The sequence below is a fragment of the Sparus aurata genome, chromosome 22, assembly GCF_900880675.1.
Source record: "Sparus aurata chromosome 22, fSpaAur1.1, whole genome shotgun sequence".
NCBI lineage: Eukaryota > Metazoa > Chordata > Actinopteri > Spariformes > Sparidae > Sparus > Sparus aurata.
This window is the reverse complement of record NC_044208.1, coordinates 1,193,324-1,220,336: the sequence shown is the minus strand read 5'-3', so window position 1 is coordinate 1,220,336 and position 27,013 is coordinate 1,193,324. Positions and strand designations below refer to the sequence as shown.

At 41.7% G+C, this 27,013-nt stretch overlaps 2 protein-coding genes across 9 annotated transcripts in view; one reads left to right on the top strand and one right to left on the bottom strand.

Annotated features, from left to right (window-relative positions):
* Positions 1 to 2,407, bottom strand: part of ppil4 (peptidylprolyl isomerase (cyclophilin)-like 4) — a 17,849-nt gene extending 15,442 nt beyond the window's left edge. Inside the window, exons 1-5 of one of the 2 annotated variants that reach the window (XM_030404594.1) lie at positions 2,269 to 2,407; positions 1,881 to 1,948; positions 883 to 947; positions 685 to 802; positions 111 to 253 (exon numbers count right to left, since the gene is read on the bottom strand). In XM_030404594.1, the coding sequence (XP_030260454.1) occupies positions 111 to 253; positions 685 to 802; positions 883 to 947; positions 1,881 to 1,948; positions 2,269 to 2,386 (512 nt within the window). In that variant the 5' untranslated portion in view covers positions 2,387 to 2,407. Of the gene's footprint in view, positions 1 to 110; positions 254 to 684; positions 803 to 882; positions 948 to 1,734; positions 1,949 to 2,268 lie in introns of both variants that reach the window. The other variant, XM_030404595.1, reaches the window with a different exon arrangement.
* On the top strand, positions 2,391 to 27,013 carry ginm1 (glycoprotein integral membrane 1). Of its 7 annotated transcripts, none has more exons than XR_003982332.1 (14): positions 2,391 to 2,534; positions 2,693 to 2,764; positions 2,868 to 2,967; positions 3,621 to 3,775; positions 7,182 to 7,341; positions 7,454 to 7,683; positions 8,832 to 8,995; positions 9,124 to 9,261; positions 12,060 to 12,139; positions 12,272 to 12,346; positions 24,993 to 25,162; positions 25,302 to 25,392; positions 25,913 to 26,062; positions 26,533 to 27,013. XR_003982332.1 is itself a non-coding variant. In XM_030404599.1 (9 exons), exons 1-8 carry the CDS (start codon positions 2,445 to 2,447, stop codon positions 9,227 to 9,229), a joined length of 1,077 nt encoding a protein of 358 aa, XP_030260459.1. In that variant the 5' UTR covers positions 2,391 to 2,444; the 3' UTR covers positions 9,230 to 9,261; positions 12,060 to 12,406. The 7 variants fall into 7 exon arrangements, 3 of the variants coding, with proteins under 3 accessions (XP_030260459.1, XP_030260460.1, XP_030260458.1); XR_003982331.1 differs by having other exon boundaries at positions 12,060 to 12,160; XR_003982333.1 differs by lacking the exon at positions 12,272 to 12,346.

Genomic DNA, 27,013 nt, shown 5'->3' with positions numbered 1-27,013 from the left:
GCAAGATGACAACTCATTATATGAAGTGATGTTTCTGAGAAATAATAAATGCTCTATTGGGGCACATGCTACTACTTCATATGCTACACTGGAAGTTTGTCTTGTTTCACCTGATATCCTGAAATGGGACAAAGTCTTTGTCCACAAAGGTCTCGTTAATTTTGGCCAAGATGTCCATGCCTTCTGTCACTTCCCCAAACACAGTATGGACTCCATCCAAGTAGTCCAGGCTCTCACCCATGGTAATCAGGAACTGAGGTCATGAATAAAAACAGATGAAGCAAATCATGAAACACATTCTGCAGAGAACATCTAATAAAATATGGTTTATGCTAAAAAAAAAAAAAGCACTGTACACTCGCTACAGCTAGCATACCAAAAACAGCAAAACTGGTATTTTGAGATGTAGTCCATAGTTTACTATGAAATTAAAGTAATTTGGTTAGTGTAAAATATTACAGTGTATATTCAACATATCCTTGATTTCTGGATTAAGTTATCAGCTAATTTATTCATTAAATTATACACTTAATTAATTTACTTAGTTATTTTTAACTTGGCTGATCAAGGGAAAGCCCCAAAGAAGTATTTCTATAAAATCTGGCGATTTTCATGTTGTTTATGCTGTGAAAGCTTTTTGCAATTTACAGGGCAAACAACAGTGCAGATGTTTATTTTCTTCACCTGAGAAGCATGCTGATCATTTCCATTGTTCACCATGGACACCGTCCCCTTCTTCCTGTGTTTGATGCGTGGTGCTTTCTCTGCATCAAAAAAGCGGGCCTGGTCCCCATACAGTTTGCTGATCACAAATGGAAGAAAAAAAACCTTCAATTTATGGGCTTAAAACAGAAGTCAACAGTAGTGATGAAGATGACTGACCTATAGACAGATTCTCCACCACGTCCAGTCCCAGTGGGATCTCCAGTCTGCATGATGAAGTCTCTCTGAAGAGGAGACAAACACATTGTTACAACAAGTGTCCAACTTCTAAGATGAGTATCTTCACCATAATTAACTGCACACATACTCCACATCATTTTAGTGACAATAATGTGAATTTCTTATTTTATGATCATATGGAAAGATGAGAAACAAGAAACATGTTTATGTATACAACTCTGTCGAACAGATTAAGACATGTATTCTACGGCCTTCACAACTTCCATACATGCAAAGAGTAAGTGTCTTTGTACACATGAATCATTGTTAGGTTCAACAGTTGAAGTAATACTGCAGATGATCAATGTGGTTGATCTGGTTCATACTTTTTTTTTTAACTGATAACCGATAATCTAATAATTATTAAATTTTCAAGAGAAGTTTCTAACATGTGGTTTATGCAAACCTGAGAATAAAAAGGGCCAATATGTAGCAAATAGTGCAAATGGATGATTTCATATTCCATTTTCTTCTTCTCCTTTCTTGTTGTCTCATGTGCTCATTGGTGGATAGAAAACCAACTTTTAAGGGGCCAACAGCCACCTTCTGTATAGGAGTTTTTAAATGCTTTGCTAGTTAAATCAGTGAAAGCAATTTGGCTTCATAAAATTGCCAATTTATCAGATAGAATGATGTAAATGATGCCGATAAATACAAGTTGCTATTATCAGTCTGATCTTGATCGTGTGACCCAAAGCAATAGTGTCTTTTTATTATTGATACATGGAACAAAATCACTACCCCATTAACTTGATACCAGCAGTCTAATTTATCTTTAACTTTTTTGTTCACCTTCATAGGAAATAGTCAAACGCAGCTCTGTAACTATGTCGCCCTCCACAGGCGAGTCACCAGGAGCCTCCGCCGTGTTGCGGCTGATAATGTCTGACACCGATTCAGAGCTGCACAGAAGTTTGCACGGGACCCTTTAGTTTTACCTGAACATTGTGGATGAGGCAGTAGTTGTAATACTTTATCTTGCATAATTTCAGAAAGTTTAAGCAAGCTGCAAAAGAAGAGCACACGGGTTAAATACACAGTCCTTACATTAAATCCTTAATAACACAGCCTCTTTTAGCATTAAGAACTTCAAGATAAACAGGAGTGTGTGTTGGTTTATCACTATTCCAGTTTCGTTGTTATTAGTAAGTTAACTAACTAGCTATTTGATGATATTAACATAAACAAATGAATAGGAGGCAAGCAAGCTAACAGCCTTAGCTAGCAATCACTTATTCTGTAGCTTAGCTTGTCAATAGCTAACTCAACTAGCGACCAGTTAACGAAATTAGCCGCTGTTATGTGGAAATTGCTTGTGTTTCTTACTTTTAGGCCGTTCTTCTGTAAACAAATCGATAACAATATCGCCCAGCGTCGTTTCAAGGAGCACCGCCATGCTGACGTTCCTATTCTCGCGAGAAAGGCGCGCGCGTGCGTACTGCATCCGCCTTGCTCAATGTTTTTGTTGTAGCTGTCCTGCTGCTGAGAGGAGTCAAGCCAAGATGAAAACTACAGGGCTAGCAGTTTGTCTTGTGTTTGTTCTCGCTGCCTCAGCAACCTGTACAGAATCGCCACCTAGGCAACTAAATACGGTAAGACGGAAAGCGACAAATGTCAGTAACATTTGCGAACCTGATGATGTTGATGTTAGCATGGCATTAGCTTACTCGTCGTCCAGCTACTAGCAGACATTGTGGTCACGTCTGTTTGGGTCTGTTCCTTGTATTTTTCTACATTTTTATCTCCACAGGAAAACATCCTGATTAACGTGACGGCAGGGACATTGGCTGATACACAGTTACAGGATGCCAACAACTTGCAGGTAACGTTACGCAATATAATTCTATCTATGTAACAAAGGTGTGTGTTTTTTAAACGACCAGTTAGCTAACGCTAAGTCATATCGTTGTTTTTTCGTCTTACAGATCAATTTTAACATATCGGTGGGTGAAGAACAGGTGCGGGTCAATGACATACCAGTGGAGCTGTCAGGGGTCACCAGGTTCAACTGTCAAGCTCTCCTCTGTGAGTTTTTCTCACATCACCTGGATCTTCACCGGTTCTGATTAATCCAAGTAACGTTAGTTCATAATCACAGAAATACGAAGAAAGTATCATTCTAAATCTGAGGAAAATATACAGTTCTCCGGTTAAGATCAATTATTATGTTTACTAAATTTAAGAATGAATTCTCCCCTCTTTACATCATGCCATAATATTGTGAGTGGTATGTGAAATTCCTTAATCACAAACACTCAATAGATGAATCAATAATGACAATAGTAGTTTCTGTGGAACCAGTGAAGACCTCTAACTCTACAATATATGGTTTTTCTGTTGACCATCTTTTGTTGTTTTTTCTTTCTTTCTTCTTAATGTTTTTAGCATGCCAAATCTACATCAAAAATGACTTTTTGATTATGTATGTAGCACTTCAACAGCTCCTGCTCGGGCTAGAAGGCTGGAAATGATTAAAAATCAACAAGAGTAGCAAATGTGTTGTATTTTATTTGATAAATGACTTGATGTCAGAATTATTATTGATTAAGGTAATGCACAAATTGATGGATTAGTTTGCTAATGATGCAAGGATTTAATTAAAATCCCTGAAGTTACAACATAACATGATATCATGCAAATATCATAGACTAATTAATAAACTGATTGTATTTTTACAGTAGACAGCATCAATGGAAGCAGTGACTTTGAATCCGGGGACTTGGTGACCACTGTCACCCGAGTGATGGTGAGCCAGAACCGATTATACAGCGACTCAGAGGAGGTGGTGGCTCTGCAGGTGTTTAGTGAGGTCATAGAGATGGAGGGCAAAGAGGTAAATATCTCTGGAATCTTATGAGTCACTTCCAGGTCTTAACTGTCAAATCTTGATTTTGTCACAGAAACAGACATTGAGGAAGTGAATTTCCAAGTCTTTCCCAGATATAACATTTTGTGCATATGTTTTGAAGCTGCAGTCTGTTTCCCTTTAGTAAAACTTATCCATGATGATAAGAGAGAATTTGCCCCCAAATGTGTGTTTTGTTCTTTTAGGGACTATCTCAAAACCCACAACCCCTTTCAATAATATTAAATACAAGGTATGTCATTTCTGCTTCTAGGGCTCTCTCAATCAAAACAAAACACATGACTTTGATATGGTATCATGGGAATTGTTTTCATTGTTAAACAACGCTACTGCTGAGGAAAAGGTACCAACGTGACTCAGGCAAAAGTGTCCACAGATGAGACCAGTGTTGGTCAAGTTACTTGGAAATGGTAATTAGTTACTGATTACTTCTCCAAGACAGTAATCCCCTTACTTTACTGATTACTTATTTTCAAAAAGTAATAAGTTACTTTACTAGTTACTTTACTAAGTTACTTTTCAAAAACATGATGCACAACCTGAATACGCTATAAAGCAATAGACCTTTCAGCCTAATTCTATTCTTTCTGCATATTCCATCATCTAAAATTGAATCAAATGACCGCTTTTGGTTGGTATTTTTTATACGATGCGTCGGAACGATTCAGAATCTACAGTGGAAATGGGCAACATGTCCTCGACAATATAGCCAGCGACGAGCTTCTTTAGTTCAGCGGCACTAAATCCTGTTGCTCTTAAAGGTGACTATTAAAGTAATTCTATCTATCTAAGTCTAATTTCACCTGTTTAGCAGGAGACGGGCCCTCGGAGGTTCGCCCCGTGGAATTGGATGTGTAAGCCGCAGCGGTCATGTCAATGGTTGGATCAGGGGTTTTTTCAGTGAGTTTCACATTCCTGTGCCGGCTTGCTAGGTGCTTGCTCAGATCTGTGGTGGAATTTTTCGCTGTAGATAAAAGTTTTCTTCCCAAGAAGAGTGTACAACAGACGCTGATGTTTTTGTCCCCTTTTACCGAGTCAAACTCAGAGTACTCGGTACTTCCAGCATTAAACACTGTATAATCCTGCTTTCTCCCACACTCCATGTTGTCTCTTGTTGATCACTACACGTGTCAGTGTTTACCACTGACGTCCGCCGCTCATACATCATTGTCGCTCACAAGACAGTCTCGCAAAACAAAATCATGGTTAAGTAACCCAGTATCGCAGCCTGCTTGTGGAGGAGTAACAGTAATGTAATTACTGTTTTTGCAATTGTAATCCCTTACTTTACTTGTTACTTGAAAAAAGTAATCAGATTACAGTAACGCATTACTGCTAATGTGTTACTGCCCATCACAGGATGAGACAGTGTTTTAAAGCTTATTTATGTCCAAAGCTGGGTCCGTTGGCTAACTTTGGCCCAGCTTAAAAGGATAGTTTGTGTTTTTTAAAGTGGGATCATAAGTACGTATCTATGGTCGGTCTGTTCTCTACCGTAATCAGCGATCAGCGCAGTCTCAGTTTAGAGAAGTAGAGAGCTGCTCCAGCCCAGACGCTCAGCTTTGTACTGCAGTGAACAGAGTCCAGATGCAAAGCGAATTTGAACCACCTAAAATGAGGCTCACCTCAAAAAAATCTATATTAGTTCAAGTGTACGTTGGATAGAGAAAATTCACACCGCTTTAGATCACCGTCAGACCGCCCTTTCTTTTGGCACTACATTTTCTCAACCGTAGAACCTCCGTATCCCTACGCATTAGCGCAACAGGTGATCTGCGAGCAGCGAAATACAGTGCGAGACCCAGTTGCTGGACCAGAGGTTTATGCACGCAACTCTGTTTACTTTCGATCAAAAACGAAACTTAACAATTTCAGACACAGACCGTTGAACCTCCGTATCCCTACGAATTAGTACAACTGCGTAGGGATAGAGAGGTTCTACGGTAAGAAAATCCATCCATCCATCTTCTTCCGCTTTATCCGGGGCTGGGTCGTGGGGTCAGCTGTCTGAGCAGGGACACCCAGACTTCCCTCTCCCCGGACACTGCCTCCAGCTCTTCCGGGAGGATCTCAAGGCGTTCCCAGGCCAGCCAAGCGACATAGTGTCCTGGGTCTTCCTCTGGGTCTCCTACCGGCGGGACATGCCAGGAACTCCTCCCGAGGATGGCGTCCCGGGGGCATCCGAAACAGATGCCCGAGCCACCTCAGCTGGCTCCTCTCGATGTGGAGGAGCAGCGGCTCTATTCCAAGCTCCTACTGGGTGACAGAGCTCCTCACCCTATCTCTAAGGGAGTTCCCCGCCACCCTGCAGAGGAAACTCATTTCAGCCGCTTGGATCCGGGATCTTATTCTTTCGGTCATGACCCAAAGTTGCGGCTGCTGCACCAATCCGCCTGTCAATCTCACGTTCCATCCTTCCCTCACTTGTGAACAAGACCCCAAGATACTTGAACTCCTCCACTTGAGGCAGGAGCTCTCCCCCAACCCGGAGGGAGCAGGCCATCTTTTTCTGGTCAAGAACCATGGCCTCGGACATGGAGGTGCTGATTCTCATCCCAGCCGCTTCACACTCGGCTGCAACCGCCCCAGGACATGCTGGAGGTCCCGGCTCGAAGGAACCAACAAGACCACATCATCCGCGAAAAGCAGAGCCGTCTTCTTTGCAGAGGAAGTTACGGTCAACCCAACTGCGTTAAACAGTCCTCCTCCTCTTCTTCGTTGGTTTTACTAAGACTAAAATCCACACCACCATTCACTGTTCAGAGTATGTAACATCATGATGTTCACTGACGGGTGTGCTGTTTTGAGTGAGTGAGAACGGGACATGCAGCTCCAAAGATAGAAAATCAATATGTGACAGCAAATGTTTATTATAATAATAATAACATTATTATTATTATTATTATTATTATTATTATTATTATTATTATAATAAATGTGTTATTGTTATTATTGTTGTTATTATTATTATTAATACTCAAGGTAACAGTGTATTTCATTTGGTCGTCTGTTGCTCTAACTTCTGGTGAAACATCAGATGATACGTTAGGAAGTGATGATTATTTCGCCTGAGTCACATGGGTGGATTTTCATATGCAATTGTGGTTGTTTAACAATGAAGACAACAACTCCCATGATCCCATACTTCATGATGTCATCAAACCTTTGTTTTTTTGTTGTCTTGAATGATAAATCCCTAGTGGCAGAAATTGCATACTGTGTGCTTAATGCATGAAGATGGTAGTCTGAATTATTCTTAACTTTCTTTTTTGTTACATATTATTTTGTAGACATTTTTACCACTGGACTGATCAAATACGGTAAGACCAGTTTTTCAATATAGTTTTACACCATTTGGGTTTGTATCATTTAGGTCCGACAGCCTGACATGTGTGAGGTGAAAATACTGATGAGCCCAGATTTCCAGAAACTGGCTCAGTTCACCAACATCTACCCAATCGGACACAGTGAGATCTTCAGGGTTCCCAGGGAGAAAGATGTTGTTGTCACAGATCCACCAAATCCTAAAAAAGGTATGAAAACATGCTTTCTTTTTCTTTTTCATTATTATGCAAATACTCTATATGTCTATATGGTCTTGCAGTTTAACACGCATTTGTATTTCTTCCCCACTATTTAAATCAGATGAAGAACAGCTGATCTCCCAGACCACCAGCCAGTACCCCCTGAAGCACACAGAGACCACCCAAGAGGAGATTGCAGCTCCAGGAAAACTCCCAGAGACTCCCCTGCGTATGGACCCTGACCTGCTGTATGATGTCAGATACGATGATGAATTTGAAGACAGAGAGCCGAGCCAGCCGGATCAGATTCAGATGGAAACTCCGCCTAAAGAATTGATATCATCCTATTCTGTGAGCCAAGCAGGATGCTAGGTCTAGTTGACGACATACATTATGTTCTGCCTCACAGGTGTCTAACCATTTCAGCAGCATGTCAGCAGTAGGTGTGGTTTGCTGTGTGAGAGGAAGTGGATGACAATTTTTGGATTCCCAAGAAATCTGACTGTTTGAGGTCTCTTGTAACAAACGGGGAATGAAAAGTAATGAAACTTTATTCGTAGGACTTGAAATTGTTCAACCTCGTATATAAACAGCATTGGCTAGTACTAATATTCATTTGCTCCATCGTAAACCTCTGCAGTTGTGGGACCAAAATAGGTTTGAATTTTTTTATATGCCTACATGAAAGACCCATGTCCAAGTTTGTCATAGTTCAGAGAAGTGCCCCTAAAACTCCTCCCTTGTCACTAAGATTGTGAAACTGTATCTGACTTTCAAAAAGTAGATCAAGCCTTTAAGAAGAAATTGAGATGCTACAGAGAGAAAATTACCTGGAATTTCTGCGTAGCTTCTTCTGACAGTCCATAGAGTGTGCGCATTAGAGACTTCTGCCATCAGAGGGAGGTAACTACTGTTTGAACCCCCCGCTGACTTCACTAGGGATAAAATTATTTAATCATGAGGCTCCTACAGAGTTTCCAAATGTAGTGGCACTTAATAGATTAACCCAGGCTTTAATGCTCTACCTACTTTTTTCACACTGTTAACTTGGCGGAGAAAGTAATTTTTGTTTCATCATGTGACGTTGTAATTACACAGTTTGGCCACTATGTCAAATTGCCTTCAGTATATAGTGTACTTCCTGGGGGCAATTTACAATTGAGGATGTGCTTCCAGTATTAGTTTTTGCAAAAAAGCAGTAAGTTCGTTGTGGATGTTTCCATCCTTACATTTCAAAAATATTTTGCTGCATGCCACACTTTGACAGACATCTGTCAGCTCTAGCGGTCTAACATGACACCGTGAATGCCAGTGACATTTTCCACATCACTTTTGGAATTCATGCAGTTTACGGCACATGATCTCCTTATAGGCTCTCAGTCATTTTGGATTATTTTCTGGTGTTTGTGTGTGCACATCTTCCTCTCTGTAATATGTTGCACTAGTAGAGCCTTAAACCAGCAGGAAATACTCATGTCTCCATGTCCATCTGTCCTCAGGCCATGTGTCAGTGGGTGGAGGAAGTTAGAGAGCGTCTGAGGCGCTTCAGCTCCGAGTCGCTGCCACTTTTCTTCCTAGTTATGTGGGTGGTTGTGATCGGCGTTGTGGGATCAGCAGTCATCGTCAAGATCTTGGACATCTTCTTCCCAACTTGTGAACACAAGTGAGTTTGTTTCATCAGGTTTGTGAGTGAACAAAAACTGCTGAAGAAAGTGTATGAATCCATGAGACCATCTGACCAGCTGTCCTCCTTAACCTGATATTTCCAAAATGCTTTCTCTTTTTTGACAGGCACATTTTTCACCTAAACCCTGTCACTCTGATGCCAGAGGAGGAGAAGCACATTCTGCTGGAGAACATAGAAATAGAAGCAGAGGAAGAAGAAAAGGAACCTTAAATGAGGACTGACTGGCAGCCCCTTCATTTTAAGTTTGTTCATATTTATTCTGCTGTTACTGTGTTATGTTTTCAGCATGGCCTGTTTTTTCTTTTTTTTACTGCAGATCTATGGGCCACTTGGTTTTATTTCCACATTAGCTTACTCTTATAGCACATTACAATGGAACAGGAAGTGGTTTAAAGCCATCTGCCCATATAAATCTCTCAAATGTAGTCACATGATCAAAATTGAAAAGAAAAAAGTGTTATACATAGTGCTGAGCTGTGAAGGCACTGCGAGCTCTGTGAGGTTGGATTATTGGTTTGTTTGTTTACCAGCATCAGTGCAATCCGCTCATCATTTGTACAAAAAATCAGACTCTTTGCTCCTGTGATTGGTTAGATAGAGTTTTACAAAGTCACAATGACTGTCACCTTTTGACAAGTAACTGATTATGCTACAAGTAACTTGAGACTTCTTTTATCCAACTCTGGATCCTAAAATGTTGAATTATTCCTTTAAGCCAACATGGGTGACTTTGAGGAATCAAAGTGCTCAGAAACAATGGCAGTTTGAACATCTGCAGTGAAGGAAACTCCATTTACTGACCAAAATCATGTTATATGATCAACAGCTTTAGGACTGCGACTAATTGGACCTTGAGGATGGATCTTTTGTTTGCTATATGTTGTCAGCAAATCCGAGCAACACATATTAGAATAGACAAAGGTTTAAGAAAGCTGATAGGAGTACTGTAGATTTAACAAATAGATATGAACAAACTGAGTATTTTAGGGGTTGCTTCTAATGATTTAGAGTCTTTATGTTCACTGAAAAATACTCTCTATATGTAGCAGTTCTGTACAGGTCACACTTTTCTCAAACTGTTTTTCTTATTGTACCCCACTGCTAAAAAAAAATGTGAAGAAAGGCAGCAAAGACACTAAATGATTTTATTCAACATAATTATTTAACGTGAGGCAGGCATCATCTCCTGTCTGATGTTAAGATAAATACTTAAAGTTGTCCGATTTTAATTTGTTGTTACATTTCCTCTAATGACACAAAGGCACTACTGAATCTGAAAAGACAACGATGCAGATCATATTGTTATAACATTGTCATTACAAATAATTTCTGCACATTCAGTGATGATTGTTTTCTTCCCACACCTCTTCTAAACCCTGAATGTCACTCATGAAAGACACGTCCCCTCAAGGCCTGTTGCACACTGTGGAGGCTCACACATTGATTGTCTTTCTTTACAGTGCCTCAGTGACTATTTGGGAACTGATTTATGTGTTTTGACTGATTTCATGTGTGGTAATCTGTTGCTAATAATGAAGATTGTAAGTGAGTTGTTTTTGGATTGTCTATGCACTCTAAACGTATAAGACAAACTACTGCTATGGTTGTTCTGATGTAATATCGTGTGAGAAGTATTGTTAAAGGAAAGATTCTGCACTTAGTTTTTAATTCTGGGGTGAAAACTGAACTTGAACCTGCATGGATGTTCCTTTTTTAAAATGTTATGTTGTAGTCATCTCACCATGATGTATCAGCAAGAATGACTTAAATGATAAATCTCCTGGTTATCACTCCTAATGTTTCACTAGGCTGTGTGGGAGGGGCCAGTCAGGTGGGCACAAGGCAGGTCATTGGTCAAATAAGCGGGTTTAATTAATCCAAAACTTTCAATACAATTGTTGTTTGATTTTAAATGTATGCTTTTTAAAGAAACACCCTTAAAACATCAGCTTGTGCACCTCGGAGCAGTTGAGGTGGTGGTTTTGGCTCCCCGGGGTTCAGTTAATCTGGAGAATGCATGATGTACTGCGATAGGTGCATGTGTAGTCTAGCTAGTGATTACAATTTGCTGTTCTGTCAGCAAGTTATACATTAAAACTAGGAAGCAGCATGATGACTCAAAACAGCTCAACCTGTATTCAGATCAGTCTCAAATTCCAAACTGATGAACAACAAAGTGCTGTAGTTGACACTAAATTAGCCTGTAGGCCAACAACATGTCAGGCATGAAATCAACAGAAATATCTTTTCATTTGTTCTTTTGATTTGTTTTGCGGTAGACCCATATGTTACTATTTGAGACATTTGTGTGCATAAAATGTATGAATTACAGCTGGACTGTGTAGTTGGGTCTAAAATCCTGCTGATTAAATGCTTTCCTTATGACATCAAGCCCCTGTCTCTGAACACTTGCTGCTTTGTTTTCTACGGTGGCCCTGAAGTGCAAAACACAACGGCAAATCAGAAAACGCAAATCAGAAAACACCAACGCAAATCAGAAAACACAAACGCAAATCAGAAAACGAACATTTAAAACACACATTTTTTTGTAAAGTGTTTCTAGTTTGACTTAAACTACTAAAAGAGTCATTTCTGCAACACTTTTCATCACTTAATTAATAGATTTATTAAAAAAAAGATTTGTGACAAAAAAGTGTGGGAGGATTAGTGTTTCTGTTTGGAATTCAATTTTGGGCAGATTTGAGTCTTTAAAATACGAGTGAAGGGAGAGTAGGCGATGTGCATGTTACCTTTGACTTGTTCAACACAAATACAAATACAAATACAGGCAGCCTTTTGTGCTCAAATTTGTTTTGGAGGCAAAATATCTTCACCTGTATGCTCACAGACCTTGGTCTGCAAATGCAGAGACTATAGCTAGTTTTGTAATTTAATTTATAAATAAGCATCTGTTTAGAGAGGAAGCAAGTAATTCAAAGGACATCAATTTATTTTCAGAAGGGTTCTCTGTTCTCACTGACATGAAAGTTTAAATTTTTGAAACTACTTCTCAGGGATATTTTTTGCCTTTATTTGACAGGAAGCAGAAGAGAGAAGAGAAGAATGTCATGTAACAGATATCACCTATCAGACTCACACTGGGAAAGTTACAATTAAATGGTCAGTGTCACCACGATTCTAGTAAGTAATTATAATAATGTTTTTTTTTAAGAATTAAGTTTTTTTAATGATTGTCTGATGCCTGCAAATGTACATAATCAGCACTGAAGGTTAAGTCCACCAATTTTACAGGTCTTTGGCAGAGCTATTTTTGGCACATGTGAAGAAGAATGAAGCCTTTTGTGGCTCCAGAGGAAGCTGCATCTGGTAAACTGCCTTGTATTGTGGGTAATGTTGGTGCATGGAATAAAAATATGATATCTCTGGTTCTGCTGTGGATACTAGTGGTGGAGAGAGTCCTGAAAATCTGTACTCAAGTGCGAGTACTGAAATATTACTCAATTACTAGTAAAACCACTGGTAATTAGGGGTGCCCCGTTTTCATTTTTTTCTCCTCTCCACCTCTCTCACTCCGCTCACTCAGGTTCACTGTGCCCCTCCCCTCTCCTCCCCCTCCTCTCCTGCACTGCCTGCCAGAGCAGAGACGGAATGGCGACCCTAAATGATGGCGGAGAGGAAGAGGAATACGCATTTAAAAGCAGCACACCCAAAAGTTAATGCTGAGCTGCAAAGCAAACGGAGGGAGGAGTAGGAGGGAGCTCCCCAAACCCGAACCAGATCCCTGGCACAGAGACAGACGTCACTGTCAGAGGCCTTTCAACAAAAACCTCAACAATATCCCGGTAGCAATTTCTAGAAGTGAAAGTTATTTCCAGCATTAATCAATGTTGTTAGTGTAACTTGGTAGTCAATGATGTAATATTAGCAGAGTGCTTAAACTATTATCATATATTCAGACAGTTGAAATAAATCTTAATCGTTTTACTGGAACTCAAAAATATATGCTTATATTTAGATATATAGCCTACCTCATACCTGAAGTATGAATATGGCAGAGTATAATTACCCTTTTGTAGCTGTTGAAGGAACATTAGTATTCCTATTTAGGCTTCATGCAGATAGTTTAATTATGTTAAATATTATTATCTTATTGGCTAAAATCTTTGTCCTGTGTTTTATTATCATCATAATCATGATCAAGTCAATAAAGGCAAAAGTACAAAATCATACAATGATCAGTAATTTAAAAAAAAAAAAGTATCAGTATCGGTATCGGCAATACTGGCACTGTAATTACTTGGTATCGGATCGATACCCAAATTCGCAGTATCGCCCATCCCTAGTGCAGATTGCAGAGTAACCACAAGCCCTTATAAGTCAGCTGACTAATCACTCTTTTCCCTGTAAAACGTTCTGAGGCTAAATGACTATGAAGTCTCTCCAGTTCCTTCACATCAGCTTGTAAAAATCTGATCAGTATTTATATGAGTCTCTATATCCCCAGCAAACATTTCGACGTCTTTTTCACGTCTAATCAACGTCGGTCAGGCAGGTCGATTCGACGTCTACCAGAGTTGCTGAAATGAAAGTTTTTCTGACGTCGTTCTCATGACCGTCGTAATTTCGACGTCTAATAAACGGCATCATTTTCCGTTGTTTCGACGTCGTTTAGACGACATATCGACGGCTCACAGAGCAGGCTACTTCAATCTATGTCATTATTACGTCATATAGACAGCTTTTCAACGTCTCTACGTGACGTCTATTTCACGTCTAATTGACGTCGATCAGGCAGGTTGTAGCGACTGGCAGACGTAATGACATCACCGCCCACCTGTCCTAGAGTTCATTCATATTTTCTTACCGTTAACGCCCACAAGCTTGGCTTCATCCAATGAAAATTCCCCACGCAAAGGACCCGCGTAGTGTGAAAGTCTACTAGTGTGTCTCTGAGCCGCTGGTATTGTGGTCAATGGAGCGTTACCACGGCATCTGATCGTGCTGGAAAATCCGCGGTGTGGTTGCCAAAGAGTCTCTGGAGTTTGTGTCAGGAGGAGGAATTACCCAGTGGATATTTCCAGTCGGAGTTTTTCCTGGAGTTGCCGGTCCCGGTGGAGCTAAGCCGACGCTGAATCCCCGACTGTCGACTGACGACTGACGACTGACTACTGACTGACTGACTACTGACTGACTGATCCACCGTGAGTACCCGGTGTACATGTTGTAAATAATACCTGTGTTTGAACTGTGAATACAGACGGTGCTATTTTGGGTTTTGATTTCCTGGTTTGATTTGTGTTGTGGGGATCCGCAGTAAAACCCGGAGCGGAGTTTTGAGTTGCCTTTCTTTTTTGGTTGTGAACTGGATTGAACTGTTTTTGGACTGTGAGAAAACCGGACTAAGTCCGTGGATTGAACTCGGAGACTGTGGGACACAACAATGAATAATACAAATTTAAAACCGAATTGAATTGTGGTCTGTTTGTTTTTTGCAGTGCTGGTTATTGATGACATTTCATTTGCTCTATTGTTTTGTATGGTTTGACGGAGCTCTTTTCTTTCTATGTTATAATTATTATTTGTCAGACGTGACTCTGACTGGCACCCCATTTCCTTTTAACGCGTCAAACCGCTACAAAAAAGTGGCACCCCAGATTTCTGGATCCACTAAACCCTGGACTTGCGCTCAGCACTTGCAACAAGCTAACTATATATTTACCACCCTCTTCTGCTCTGGATTTCCCCACCTCATGAAAATGGCTTCAGCACAGGATGAGGCTGAAGGACATCAGTTGGAGAATTTGGAGGATATTCCTGGATTGGATGTCCTTTCACAGGACCCAAATATTGGGAGAGGAGTGAAAGAAGGGCATGGCCCAATTCAGCAAGGTGGCACCAAAAGCACCACCTATTCTTTATTGGATATGGATTTGTGTGGGCAATCAGAGCTAGCTCAGCCACTCATTCCACTTGATATCTCATCCCAGGATGGAGCTGTTGGTCAGTCAGGATGGAGGACTGACATCAATGAGGAAGCAGCTGACACTGAGGATACACTAAAAGCAACTTTGGAGGAGAAATTTCATATATTCATGGAGGCACAAGAGAACCACAAGGTGGAGCTCCAAGCTACAATAACAACTTTATTAAAGGATGTCACTACAGCTTTTGAGCAGCACTTTCAACAGTTAAATCAAACCCTGGACAAGCAGTCTCTTTTTCTGAGGAATCAATTTGCAGCAAACCTCAACTGGCGATTAACACATCATCATACAGAGATATTAAAGGATACCAAAGAATTTATGACCCCAGTGGTGCAGTCAGTTGAACACCTGCATAATGAGGTATGGAAATTGTCTCAAAGTATGGATTCAATGTCACAGGAAATGGTGACGATGAAGCAAACGCTCAACATATCTGCACTTAAAACTGTCCATACACAAGAGGCCCCAAACAATGATCAGCTGGACGAGGCCCGGAGGCAGCGCCTGCAGTCAACAATAAGATCCGACATAAAGGCAGGTATGTTAGAGTCACCTCAGGATTCTCCCGTTCTTCCTGAAGGCAGGGGACGGTTGAGGGTAAAATGTCCTGTTAAGCTGCAGTTTCCATCGTTTGGAAAGATTGAGGATGAACCGGATCCCCTGATCTATCTGGAGAAATGTAAAGATTTTCTGGCTTTAAATCCTCTGACTGAAGACGAGTTGATGGCAACAGTAAGGAATGTCCTACATGGAACGGCGAGAGACTGGTGGGATGTGGCCCGTTTAAACACACATTCCTGGTCAGACTTTCAGAAAAAGTTCCGTGCTGCCTTTCTGTCTGAAGACTATGAAGATGAACTGGCAGAAAGAATGAGGACAAGAATACAAGGTGAAGGAGAAAGCATCCGTGATTTTGCCTATATGTACCGCTCCTTATGTCAAAGGTGGAAACCTGATATTCAGGAGGCTGCAGTGCTCAAACTGATCTTCAGGAATGTCAATCCACATATGGCAAGCCAGCTCAGGGGTAGAGTTAATACTGTGGATGAACTGGTGAGACTGGGACAGCAGCTGGAAAAAGACAAAGCAAGTCAAAGTCAATATGAGCTATGGAAGAAACAAGGTGTGAAACACAAGGAAAAAGAGAAAATAGATGTGTCGACTCCCGATTCCACACCACAGAAGAGCAATACCCCTCCTGTGGTTTACTGTTGGAGATGTAAGGGTAGCCATGCTCCATATTCATGTCCAAATTTCAATCAGTCTCGGAAATCCTACCCTCAGCAACCCCGGCCACAGCCATCTTATCCATCCCACCCTCAGCAACCCCGGGCACAGGCATCTTATCCATCCCACCCTCGGCAACAACATCCACAGCCATCTAGTTCATCCCACAATCAGCAACACCATTCACAGCCCTCCCACTCTGCAGATGAAAATAACCGCCATACAGTTAATGTCTTAACCGATACAGCGAGATCAGCATCATGTATTACCTCCCATTCCTTTGTGCCAGGTCTAAGGAGGTTCAGCTACCCTGGAGGGAGCTGTGGCACCGCCCTACCACGACAGTTGAAAGTGCCATTAACTGTAAGGAACTGGAGAGGCAAAGCTGTTGTGGATACAGGATCAACATATACACTGCTCAATGAACATGTGTGGGACAGTGTCAAAGCTCCAGAGGACAAACTTACCCCATGGATTGGAGATCCACTCTATCTGGCTGAGGGGGAACCCAGGATACCCCTTGGGTGGAGTGAGATGGAACTGAGCCTACAGGATAAAACCTGGCTGCTGGCTGTGGTGGTGCTGGATTCCAAGACACTTGCATTTCCTGCTCTGCTAGGATTAGACTTCGTTTTCTTCACGGGAATGCAGATTGATGTGTCAGGAGGAGTATACTGGTTCCGGGAAAATGAAAAAACAAGATTTGCCTTCTGTGCAGAGTCCTCTCTGATGGGGGAGGGGGAGACTAGCAACTATGTTGCTTTCTTTTCAGTGGTAGCTCCATCGGCCACTGCACTGTTCCCTACACTGACCACTTTGGAGGACTCAGACTTGTTCCAGAAGGCAATCCAAGAGTCTCATCTGGAGGAACACAGGAAACCCCAGTTAAAGACCCTTTTACTTAAAAACGCGGATGTTTGTACAACAAAGATGGGACGCACTGACATATTGAAACATCAGATCTTTCTCACCAATCCACTTCCTATCCAGCAGAAACCCTATCGAGTCTCCCCTCCTAAGCTAAAAGTGATGAAGGAACTCATTGATGACATGCTGAAGGATGAAGTAATTGAACCCTCTTGCTCTGCTTGGGCTTCTCCAGTAGTCCTGATTCCCAGGAAGGTTGGCAAACCAAGATTCTGTGTGGATTTCAGGAGAGTAAATGAAAACACAGTCACAGATGCCTACCCCATTCCTACCATCCAGGAGATACTGGATAGTCTCTCAGGTGCTGCTGTTTTCTCGTCACTGGACTTAAATAGTGGGTACTGGCAGGTGGAAATGGACCCTGAGGTGCGAGAAATTACAGCCTTCATCTGCCCTCAGGGTCTGTTCCAATTTAAAGTCATGCCGTTTGGACTGAAGAATGCCCCCGCGACGTTCCAGAGACTAATGGAGAGGGCACTAGGAGAATTAAAAGGTGTCATCTGTTTCGTTTATCTGGACGACATTATTATTTTCTCACAGTCTTGGGAGCAACATTTTTATGATGTCCAAGCTGTCCTGGATAAACTCCAAAGTGCTGGACTCTCGGTGAACATGAAAAAGAGTAAACTGTGCAGGACATCCCTGAGATTTTTGGGACATATTGTGTCTGCCACGGGAGTTCATGTTGATCCAGACAAGACGGAGGCAGTGCGCAACTTCCCAGTCCCCATCAACCTGAAGGCCTTACAGAGGTTCCTGGGCATGGCAGGGTGGTACCATCGGTTTGTTCCCAACTTCTCGCAGATTGCTGAGCCACTTAATGCCTTAAAGAAAAAAGGAGCACGGTTCCTCTGGTCACCTGCATGCCAAACTGCCTTTGAAACACTTAAAGAACATCTGGTAAACCCACCTGTCCTGGGTCACCCAAACTTCCATTCTCCTTTTGTGGTCTACACAGATGCCAGCGAGACAGGGCTTGGAGCAGTACTGGTCCAGAAATCAGACCTAGGAAATGAGGAAGTCCTTGCTTTTGCCAGCCGCAGCCTAAACCCTGCTGAGAGAAACTATGCTGCCACAGAGTTGGAATGTTTGGCTGTGGTGTGGGCACTGGAGAAATGGAGGACCTATCTGGAAGGTCGCCTTTTCAGGTATGGTAACGGATCATGCCTCTCTTCTATGGGTGTTTAAGACAACTAAACCCAGCACTCGACTCATCAGGTGGGCACTCAGGCTTCAGGAATTCACTTTCACTGTGGAATACAGGAAAGGTAAATACAACACTGTACCAGATGCTCTCTCTCGTGCCCCAGTAGGAGATCAGCCTTCCTTACCAGTCTGGGCTACTGTCATGACTGCTACCTCGAGACCATCAAAAGATCTTCCCATCACCATCGAGGCTGTGTGGAAAGCACAGCAGGAAGAACCTGAGTGCCAGGCTCTGTATCAAAAGGTTATGGAAAATGGAAAAGTTGTCATCAATTCAAATACCACATTCAGCATAATGGAGGACCTCATCTACCGTGTTGTCACACTCCCATACAGGACCATATACCAACTTTACATACCTGCCAGCTTCAGGAAGCAACTTCTGGAGTATTTCCATCAAGACCCCCTCTCTGGACATCTTGGAAGGCACAAAACCCACCGCAGATTGCAACACCTGGTCTATTGGCCAAAGCTGAGTTGGGACGTCCGACAACATGTTCAGAACTGCCAAGTTTGCCAGAAATATAAACCGGAAAACAGAAAACTGTCAGGAAAACTCCAGCAAACTGTGGTCCAACGCCCCTGGGAAATGCTTGGGATGGATTTGATGGGTCCATTTCCAAGGAGCTCAAAACAAAATGTCTACTTACTTGTTTTTGTGGACTATTACTCCAAGTGGGTGGAACTGTTTCCCTTAAGAAAGGCCACTGCAGAGACCATATCTCAAGTCCTGGTTAAGGACATCTTGACCCGATGGGGCCTTCCCGATTTCATACTATCGGACCGTGGATCCCAGTTTGTCTCCTCAGTCTTTGAGACTGTCTGTCGAACCTGGAACGTGGGACACAAACTAACATCTGCCTATCACCCCCAGACGAACCTCACAGAGAGAGTGAACCGTACCTTAAAAACCATGGTTGCATCCTATGTCGGAAATCAGCATAAGCATTGGGACAAATACCTCGCTGAGTTCCGCTTTGCTATCAATTCGGCGGTCCAGGAGTCCACTGGAGTTTCCCCTGCAGAGCTGAATCTCAGTCGTTCTCTGAGAGGGCCCCTGGATGTGGTGCTGCAACCTCGAGAATTTGCTCCTGGCACACCTGCTTACACCAAAATCATACAGCTGAAGGATCTATGTTCCTTTGTTTCCAAAAACATGGACTCTGCACGCCGTCGCCAGAAAAGGAACTATGACAAACATCGGCGAGACACAGAGTTTGGGGAACAGGATAGAGTATGGGTACGAGCCCACCATCTCTCCAAAGCGGATAAGTCATTCACAGCAAAATTGGCCCCTAAATGGCAAGGGCAATATCGGGTGGTGCAGCAAGTTGGGCCAGTCAACTATAAAGTGGTTTTGGAGGCTTCTGGCCAAGATTTAAAAGTTGTCCACATTTCTCGCCTGAAACCCTGCTACCCTAACGCTAAAGACCTGCAGGAGCTGGAGCGAAAGCGTGTTCTGGAGATCCTGAATGAGGAATCTGATGAAGAGGACTTCCTTGGCTTTTCAGACACTACATGCTCTGCTCCCAGTGGTGGATGGATGAAGGGATCTGCAGGGGGACAAGAGGATTACCAACAGGACAGCTCCTCTGACACAGACGTTTCCGAGCCAACTACAAAGCCTTGCCTTTGGTCGGCTTCCACTAAGGGGGGAGGAGTGTAGCGACTGGCAGACGTAATGACATCACCGCCCACCTGTCCTAGAGTTCATTCATATTTTCTTACCGTTAACGCCCACAAGCTTGGCTTCATCCAATGAAAATTCCCCACGCAAAGGACCCGCGTAGTGTGAAAGTCTACTAGTGTGTCTCTGAGCCGCTGGTAGGCCGGGAAGGCCCCATCGGGTCAATGGAGCGTTACAACGGGATCTGATCGTGCTGGAAAATCCGCGGTGTGGTTGCCAAAGAGTCTCTGGAGTTTGTGTCAGGAGGAGGAATTACCCAGTGGATATTTCCAGTCGGAGTTTTTCCTGGAGTTGCCGGTCCCGGTGGAGCTAAGCCGACGCTGAATCCCCGACTGTCGACTGACGACTGACTACTGACTGACTGACTACTGACTGACTGATCCACCGTGAGTACCCGGTGTACATGTTGTAAATAATACCTGTGTTTGAACTGTGAATACAGACGGTGCTATTTTGGGTTTTGATTTCCTGGTTTGATTTGTGTTGTGGGGATCCGCAGTAAAACCCGGAGCGGAGTTTTGAGTTGCCTTTCTTTTTTGGTTGTGAACTGGATTGAACTGTTTTTGGACTGTGAGAAAACCGGACTAAGTCCGTGGATTGAACTCGGAGACTGTGGGACACAACAATGAATAATACAAATTTAAAACCGAATTGAATTGTGGTCTGTTTGTTTTTTGCAGTGCTGGTTATTGATGACATTTCATTTGCTCTATTGTTTTGTATGGTTTGACGGAGCTCTTTTCTTTCTATGTTATAATTATTATTTGTCAGACGTGACTCTGACTGGCACCCCATTTCCTTTTAACGCGTCAAACCGCTACAAGGTTGATTCGACGTCGACCAGAGGTGCTGAAATGAAAGTTTTTCTGACGTCGGTCATGAGAACGACGTCATTTCGACGGCTAATAGACGGCATCATTTTACGTTGTTTCAAAGTCGAATAGACGACATTTCAACCTTTGTCAAAATACACATATGCATTTAAAAGGATGTTTACCTAAACTGAGGCTTTCAACTTGTGCCTACATAACTGGCATTACCACATCCATAAATTCTATGACAAGCACAGCTCTTGTGCTGTATACATGTGCAATTCTCAATGCTCTAATGTACAACTATTTGAATTAACTTCTCAATTTCAGCAAACAATTCCTCAAACTGCATCGAGGTCAAAAAGTCCAATAGACAACAGCAAATTTCACTTTGCCAACTTAAAATATCACAGGAATGGTGGACCTGGTTGAAACTTTGATAGTAAATAAACTCACCTGTGATAAAGTTAAAAATACCCGAGTGATGTTCACCCATACTGTAAAATAAAAGTAGTACATGGACTTAGGTAAAAAAGACAGCATTCAGGAACAGATATATGTATGGAGTTATCTATATATTGAATACTATATAAAATAAAAAAATAATAAAAAATGAACATGTTTAATGTAACAAATGTTTATTGAATTAAAGTCCAGTGGGGGTCTGCCCCTTGTCCCCGCTCCTTGCTGGGGCATGTTTCAGGTGGGTCTGGATAATGCTTTGTATTTCTGCGTCCGTGGCCTTCACGCTTCATCTCTTCACAGCAGCTGGAGAGAGGGCATAAGAAAAAATTTAACATTTTTACAGAGCGCCTATTTAGATGTTAAATGTTTTGGGAGTTGAAAGAGTAATGAAAGAACCACTTCTTAGAGCCACCCAGTAGCCTGAATCTGATGGTTCCTAATAAAGCCAGTAGGCATTAACAGTCACAGCAAATGAAGCCCATTCAGTAATTTCAGTTATTTCAATCTTAGTCTCTTACATTTGATCACATGACACAGCTTTGTCACCTTAAAAGGCAGTTTGTCACGTTGTCCCCCTCCATGCTGTATTTCGCCATGACTCCATTCGTCATGAGCCTGTAAGACAAAATTCCCGTTAGCATTCTGTACATATAACGAAATAAAAACAGCACCAGGAGTTTGTCATTTACATCACTGGATCAGTAATATAGGAAGTTGTGTACTATAACTTTTACATTAAAATGTGTTTTTGTTCCACTCAATCTAAACTCCCTCTGCTGGCCCCGACACCAGCCACACTTAAGGACTACAACATATTTCCGATGTCTACTTGACAAAAATTCTGCACCTTATAAAATATTAAATGTTCTCAATCTTTCAGTATTTGTAGTTTGACATTTTTAAATTGGTAAATTCCTTTGATTTACCTGTGTTTCAAATGACACATCAAATTAAATTATATGGACAACAGTTGTTTTGGTGCGTGTGTGTGTGTGATAGCTAATCCTGATGGTGGTGCTGTTTTGGGTGTAAAGTCTTTGGGTTTTCTCAGGGCTTGGTCATTTGACCTGGAATTATTTTTGTCTTCAGTGGGTAGGGCTATGTGTGCTCTGTGGTAATGTTTTACACCTGTCAGAAGTTCCTGGTGCTTGTGACTGATGCAGTGCTAAACCAGCAGAGACATACCTGTTCATGAACCTTGTAATGCCATCCCTGAGGTTTTTGTCACCGACTCTGGACAACAAGGTTATCTGTCGACAGAACACAAATGCTTTACCTGAGACAATACTAGTGTGGTCCAAAAAACATAACATCTTTTGCGCAGGTGCCTGGCTGTTCACATAGGGAGCACAATAGCACATTAGAGGTTTTTTTTAAAGGACAATTCCATTTAATTTCAAACATGTGCCACAGTTTCGTAATACATTTACTCTAATAGAATGAATTTGAAGATATTCCTCACCTTGCTGCTGTTATGCATTAGCTCCTCTGTCCAAGCATCATCACAACAGCGTAAAACAGGGGCGGTCGGCTCTGAGGCTGTATTCATATATTCATATTCATTCAAGCCCCCACCTGTGTGTGTATCTCACCTGGTGTGCGTATCTCACCTGGTGTGCCTCTCGTTATTTCTCGATATAAAACCTCTCACAATAAACCTGTGAAGTGAGGTAAATTGGACAAATAGTTATCTAAACAGACCTATGCGAGGGACAGAGACACACAAATAGATTCCTTTTTTATGTAAAGAGATAGTGACATTGATTAATCTCTTCAGCCCTAGCTTCATTTTGAGGCAAACACGCCTAAAGCGACATGCCAAAATTAAAATGATAGAGTAATGGGCCTCTGAAGTCAACAAAAATGTAAACATTTTAGTATGCCTAAAATGTTTACCCCCCCGCTAACAGCGAGAAGCGGCTCCCCCCCCCACACACACACAAGGGTGTCTGGCAACTTCGTGATTTGGGCTGGTTTTTAGTGGATTGGGTGGGTTCTAAGATCTGATTGGGCTGGAAACTGACAGACCCTATACCTACCGTAAACAGTTAAGAAGTAATTTAATGTTTTGTAAAACACATTTTAGAGGGTTAAGGGATTGAAAACAGTACGAGGCCTAGTCGGACATTGTTTGTCCTCGCCTCACGTAGCCTGTGAGCCAACTCTCGGCTAGTCCATTTAGCTCGAAGCTATCATCCCTGTCGCTCTCAAAGCCTGAAATACTATAAAAAGAAGACCGGGTACAACATATATTCCAAAAGGTCACTGCACAATGCACGGAAAAAGGCTTTTGGACACACGGCAGCCATTTCTGCTGCTAGCCGCCGCTCGGTTACGAATAAAAGCAAAAACCGGCTATCTGTAACAATACACGATGCAGCAACAAAATCAGAAGTTTAACATGCAGTTGATAAATGTATAATGGCTTACCAAACAGTTTCATTTTAAATTAGAGTACATTTCGTAACTCACCTTTCACACATGTCGGTCTCAGTCTCTCCTCGTCAACTGCCACTGCCAAGTTCTCCTTCTTGCTAGGGGTATAAAAATAAAAAGTGATGCATTCTTAGAAAAACTCTGGAGGTCAAACAGACTGTATGAAACATAAGACAAAAAATAAGACCAAAGAGGCAGTGTGAGGTTTACAGAGCAGGGAACAAAACAGGCTCACATCAGCTCACTGATCTCAATCATATGACTCCAGGAGGCTTATTGTTGGCAGACAAACTGCTCATACAACACACCATCACCAATCTGTGCACGACACAGGTGAACAGTGAACTACAACTGCAGTGTTCAAACAGTATCAAAATTGTATATACACTAAACAAGAGTGAGAAAGTTCAAAATTAAAGGTTGTATGTGATTAACCAACATTACCTTGGTTCCATGTGCACAGGCCTTATCTCACAGTCGTCGTGGTTACTGGGTTTAGCAGGCGTCGTGTCCAGCTGAAAGTTTTCCAGAGTTGACATGATGTCCTGAACTTGTCGATTCTCTTCGCTAATTTCCTGCCACAACTGAGACACAATCACAGTCACATTGAAGATGAACTCAGAGGTCTCTCTTCTTATAAGATCTGTTAAGTTCTATCTGAGACGTATTTGATGCCATATTTATTTATGTTTAAGGTAGTAAGGCTTCGTCCCTGATCACTTATATTGAAATGACTTCAGAAAGGGGTCTCTGTGAAGTACGGTTCACGACAAAATATTTCATGGTAGACAGTTTTTACTATCAATATCAGTTACATTGACCCTTAGAGAGCAGTAAACAGAAGGGTATCTTTGTTGTTGCTTTCCAGTGAGCATGTTAACCTCGAAAAGACATTTATAAAACTTATTTAGTCATCCCTAAAAAAACTGTCAGAACTTTCAAACGTGAAAGTTTTTTCATCGACTGTTTAAAGATCTTGATTAAAGGTTCACACAGCGTTCACTGGGCTTTGCAATACTGGTATTCAATCTCCGTTTGTTGTGTTCCCACTCACTAAATAGTCTGGGCGGTGCGCGCACTAAGGTTCCGGTTACGTATTTTTTGTTCCGGTCTTGCGGCAAACCATCAATGTTAATTAATCGATGCCAAATCGTCACGTAACGCATCGCGATGCATCGCCACATCGATGAATTGCACCCACCTCTAGTTTAGACTTCTTGCTGTTAGGTGGTAGCTTGGTTTGCCTCACCTTTCTGTATGCCTTACAGGTCAGTTCACGTATCAGATATTGGTGGATGGAAAAATTGTGTCCACAAAGGTAGTCGTGGTCAGGTTTGTGGAGGCTGAGGCAACTGTCCCTGTCATGCTAGAGAAGGTCAAGTTTGCCATGGCAAACGACGAGGAGTACATCCTTTCGGACAGTTCGAAGGGACAACTGGTAAGTAAAATACTTTTTCATTTGTGTCAAATATTGTGTGTATTCTTGCTAATGTTCTGAAATTAGTGGCAGTACAACAAAATGTCGTCTTGTTAAATTCTCTCTTTTTGTCTCTTTATTCTGCATCTGTCTCATCAAGGGTCTTTTTACTGGAAGCAAAACGCCAAAAAAATTAATGCAGTTTGGATTTCTGCATTCAGGCAGAGGCGCCAAAGGAGGTCAAGAACCAGGTATTGTTTAGATCAGTGGTTCCCAACCTGGAGTCCACAGGGGGCGCCAGAGATCGCAGGGGGTCTGCTCTGAGGAAGAAATGTATCTACGTGCATTGTAAAACAAGGAGAATAAGAGCAAAAACCTACAACTGTTGTTTTTATTTTGCAAATAAATGTCTGTGATTAATCACTTTATTCTTTTAGTGTATGTGGGTTGGGGGGGCCTGGCTTGTCTTGGACACAGGCAAGGGGGGCTTCAAGGAAAAAAAGGTTGGGAACCACTGGTTTAAATAACAAAGATTTTAGGTGGTTTAAGAATAAAAAAGTAAGAAATAAGAATTATATGCCATGTGTTTTTGCCATAGCTGTGCCATCATGTCAAAAAATGTAAAATGTTTTTTTGACATGATGAAAATTCTATTCCCTATGGAATATGTATCTGCAAACACTGCTAAATTTCTTCATATAGAAATCTGTCTGAAAGCAATGGCTGAAATTACTTGATCTGCTAACTATTTCCAAAATGTTCCAAATGCAGAAATGAGCACTCATTGAGGGACCAAGTGGAGGACCTGCTCGAGGCGTCTCATGGCCTTGATGACGTCACTAAAAAAATCAATGACATAGGGGATGCCAGCCTTGACCTAGTGCCAGTACAAAGACCAGAGGTGGAGGTTGGTTTGCAGAGGTATTGTTTTCATTTTGCATCTGTTTATATATTGCTTAATATAACACGCAACTAATCAAATGTAGTACTAGAGTTTGAACAGTGGCTGTATAATAATTTGACTTTGCATAAATACTTTTTTTTGGAGTTATTGCTTTAAATGACTACTCTGCAGCTAGTCTGTTCTACCAGACTATGGTCATTTCTTGTTGGAACATATGATGTTTTGACCTTTTACAATTGGCATGGTCATCAGTAATAACACTGCAGTGTGTTAAATTTCTAACTTTTAATATTCAAATGTGTTTTGCATTTCAGTAACTGGCATCAAGTTACAAAATATAATTTTGTCCACCTCAGTACCTGATTTTTATATATTGTAATCCTTTCTAAATTATTTCTGGTGTGTATTCTGAAGAAACAGTGTTTATCTCAGTTTTGATTTTCAGCATATTTACCATTTACACATCTTTTATTTATTTTTTTTTTAGATACAATGATTCAGCCCATGTTTTCCATCTGCTGCCGGAGCCTGGTGGGATGTCAGCTGTGTATTGAGGAGTGGAGGAACACATCCTCCCAGTGCCTCAAGTGCAGACATGATCAGCCAGTCTACACAGAGGTGGCTGGACTGTCTACATCACTGGCCTTTTTAAGGTCCCTTCCATACAGTGTTCAGAGATGTTCAGTTTTGTGTATACATTGTGTTGTCGTAGAGCTCAGTGATGCCTCTTCGTACTTGGAGGTCCATGGGCATGTTCTGTCCTAATATTTTTATCAGGGTTCGTATGGGTGCTTGAAATCCGTGAAAGTGCTTGAATTTCAATGTTGTGTTTTCAAGGTCTGAAAAGTACTTGGATTTTAGTTTAAGTGCTTGAAAGTGCTTGACATTATAACTCTGTGTCTTTCACAAGATTGGGATCCGATTGGATAGTTTGCTTATAACAAGGAGAAATAAAATCAGTAAGAGAA

What these genes read in the sequence shown, in the direction of transcription:
- ginm1 (XM_030404599.1), top strand. Translation starts at nt 2,445, where the DNA reads ATGAAAACTACAGGGCTAGCAGTTTGTCTTGTGTTTGTTCTCGCTGCC. An exon ending in CAACTGTCAAGCTCTCCTCT is followed by an intron (nt 2,968 to 3,620) that starts GTGAGTTTTTCT and finishes GTATTTTTACAG; the next exon opens with TAGACAGCATCAATGGAAGC. An exon ending in AATTGATATCATCCTATTCT is followed by an intron (nt 7,684 to 8,831) that starts GTGAGCCAAGCA and finishes ATCTGTCCTCAG; the next exon opens with GCCATGTGTCAGTGGGTGGA.